Here is a 3,368-nt window from a genome sequence, read left to right on the forward strand (position 1 = left end):
TGGAAATTCAATCAGGTTTGTCGCTATAGAAATTGACGATTTTTTAAACGCTTTATTGTTCGTTTCTACGCGTACCTCTTATATCGAATTTGAACAAAAGATTTTCGGAAGAACATTGAGTTTCGTATGATTGATTCCGTCAAGACTGCGCGTATATGTACAACGGTCAATTAGGTATGCAGGGCGGCGATTGTTCAGCGAACGAGCGTAATTGGAAAGGTGAACGGTTCATTCATCTTTCATGGAGGAGAGGAGAGACTTATGTTTCATGTTTATTTCATGTTACAATGAGCGCCCATTATTAAAACTGTAAGTCTTGATTCGAGAGGCACGTGCGTCGATGCGCGGCGGAGCCAGCGCAGCCGCAGTCGTCCCGCGGACCTCGATCGAGCCGGTCGTGTACCTTGTTCCTGGTCTACTGATTCGATTCGCGAAGCGTCGTCCAGTCCATTCCGAACCGCCGGTCGGGATGGTTCTTTCCCTCCGTTTTTCTACACGAACGCAACGCGCCAATTGTTTCCTTCTATCGTGCGCGTAAATCGTCATTGCCATTGTTGATCGTCCTTCGGCAAACTGCTTAGAGAAAGAGTGAAGGGCGCATCGTGAACCGAATCGTCATGGATCGATCGTCGAAAATGATTTTACGGAAGATCATCATCGATTTCGTCTGCCTGCTGATCGGTAAGCTTATTCACATTTTTTATACACAACTACACTCGAACTCTATCTATGCGACGTAATAGATTCTATTATCTTAAATTGCATTATCTTAAATGCAAGTACGTAATTACTGATAAATAACTCTGTTACGTAAAGTTTGTACAAATGGAGTTTGAATACACGTTCGGTAGACTCTGTTTTTGAGGATTCGAGCGGCAAACGAGACCTCGAGAGATTCCTTTGTATTCGCGGTGGAAGGGTACAATGAACGATGATTACGTTATATCGGTCGTGGCTGTCAGATTGACAGTCGGGGCGCCGCACGCGGCTCGTCTCATCTCTGCTAACCTTTAAATTGGCAGGTGCTTGGGATCGCGTTAACGCCGCATTGTCATTACCACCATCGCATCTAATTAGTCCCGAGCGATGCTCCGGTTGAGGTTGAGATAAACTCTTACCGCGAAATCGCTTTCCAATATGGAATGCAGTAGGTTATTGTCTCTCGATAAGCTTCCGAGAAGCCGTTACCTAATTGACATTAAATGCAGATTTTCGTTGCGCAAATCGTTCCCCTTTCACGTTCTAACTCAATTTGCGGGGATCTAAACAAACTTACGAAACGTGCTAAATGTCGTCACAGTATATTTGATACGTTTTATTTTACGCTCGGTACAAAGTCAGTCTCACTGTTTTAAATTCTTGCAATATCAATGGAATGTCTACTCGTAGGAATTCACGAAGTATTTATTGAAGTAACCAAACCTAGGATTGATTTAATTCCTTTTATTTTTGTGCACGTCTCACTGTCGTAATTCTGCGTGTTATCTTCGCGTATACGTGCCCACGAGAGGAATTCTTTGGTTGTTTGCTGTGGGAAGGACGTATGGGTTGTTTGGCGAAATATTTTCGTCCCGGGACGTTCCACAAGAAAAATAGTTGGCATTCTCTTGGTAAACAGGAGGGGCCAGTAACACCCTTTAGCTCGATCGATTTAATCTGAGAAGTGGTGACACGGTTTCGTTTAACGGGCTATCTGGTACATACACCGTTATGATAGTTTAATGATGGGCGGATAAACAGAGAATTGCATTTTTTTAATAGCCGAAAAATTACATTTTTAAAGGCACCTTCAGTTATTTTAAGGATTTTTTGTTTCACATCAACGAGTCCATTTGGTCGCAACAAAATTTATTACTGAAAACGAGATTTATGCCCCGTCCACCCGCGATCGTTTACAGTTGGAGGCAATCTTGCAGTGTTGAGAGTAAAGAAAATTTATGATCTGCAAGAAGAAAAGAAGAAGTAGAAGCGTACCAAGAATTGATCTACGCGGTTTTTTCTGAAACAAGAGACAATGTTCACGTTCGCCGATGTAAAGGGACAAAAAGTGAGAGAAAAGAATGGACCGCGGGCAGATGAAAACCAGATAATGCAGAAATGAGTATTATTCGCGAGCGGGAAGTAGGCCGAGGGCATTTTCGCTGCTCGAAAGTTGCTCGCAGGTGTCTATTTTGTTCTCCTCTCCCTTTGTTCCAGCGCTCGTTTTCACACGGCACGTGAATAATGTAATACGAATTGCGCAGTTTGTTACCCACAATTCTTTTTCCATTTACTCTGCCCTCTTATCGGCTCGCTTATCACGATGCCAATACAATTTTATTGAAATTGATGTGAATGAGAAATTTATTGGATTGAATCAATCATTCACAGTGAAAGATACCGTAACAAGAAACGGCCAGAGGTACGTGTGCACGTAAATGAACAACTGAGGTTGAAAATGTTAATTTTAGGTTTTTGCACGAGACTGACACGATTTTTCGTATTGCGGGTGTTTGTACAGCGATACGGAGAAGTCAGTGCAAATACACGTACTTTCACGCTTGCACTCGTTTATGTTTCTATCTCAAATAAACCGAGGAGATCCTCGCCGTACCGTGCAGCCTAATTGAAGAGCTACGTGCGTCCGTTCTTACGAAAAAACACACGGTTTCTTTTCGAGTATGACTCGTCACGCTGCTGGCAAAAATATATCCTGACACAATTTTAAATTTCACGTTTACAACCGGATCCTCATGATTTCGTTCGAGTTCAAATATATGAAGGATTAAGGTCAGATAAAGTGAAATTCTTTTGCGGTTTAATAATATAAATGAATATAATAATTGTTCCAATGCATCATTCGATGTCTGATATAATGTTTCATCTAATGATCGACACAATAGCTGATACAAATACAGAAAGTATTCCTGTCGGTGCCTTTTGATGTTGTTCATTTAGTTAGCTATTCTCCTCGCTGTTTAGCCTGATAAATAACGGTGGTGTCACGCCGCGTGTCTTTCAGGATTCTCTCTAATAACTGGACCCTTTCAAAGTTCGTTAAGCGGGACGAACTGGTCCGAGACACTTGTAGGGCATTAGAGGCAATTTCGTCGGAACCTGTGTGTGTCACCAGGCCTCCCCGTAGTAACACATGCTACGGATCCAATCCATTCAACCGAATGCGGATTAGCCGCTGAAAAATACCTCGACTCAATGACTGAATGGAAGGTCACCGGTAGCCGCTATAGTTTTGTTCTGCTTGTCGGTGCTAAATACACTTTAGGGCCGTGTAACGAGGTTGTAAAACCACTGTTACGACGCAGGGCGTACGATCAGGTTCGTGGAGTCAATATTCAATTTATACAGTGTATAATAAAAACTTTCACATG

General features: G+C 42.5%; 1 protein-coding gene across 4 annotated transcripts in view; it reads left to right on the forward strand.

The window, feature by feature from the left end:
• Positions 1-351: 351 nt before the first annotated feature.
• The window catches only part of wun (wunen), a 44,179-nt gene continuing 41,162 nt past the window's right edge, over positions 352-3,368 (forward strand). For all 4 annotated transcript variants that reach the window (XM_018024815.2, XM_026813598.1, XM_026813599.1 and 1 more), the window contains exon 1: positions 352-681. In XM_018024815.2, the coding sequence (XP_017880304.1) occupies positions 618-681 (64 nt within the window). In that variant the 5' untranslated portion in view covers positions 352-617. The remainder of the gene's footprint in view (positions 682-3,368) is intronic.

Source organism: Ceratina calcarata, unplaced genomic scaffold (genome assembly GCF_001652005.2).
Source record: "Ceratina calcarata isolate Rehan_Ccalc_2016 unplaced genomic scaffold, ASM165200v1 scaffold340, whole genome shotgun sequence".
NCBI lineage: Eukaryota > Metazoa > Arthropoda > Insecta > Hymenoptera > Apidae > Ceratina > Ceratina calcarata.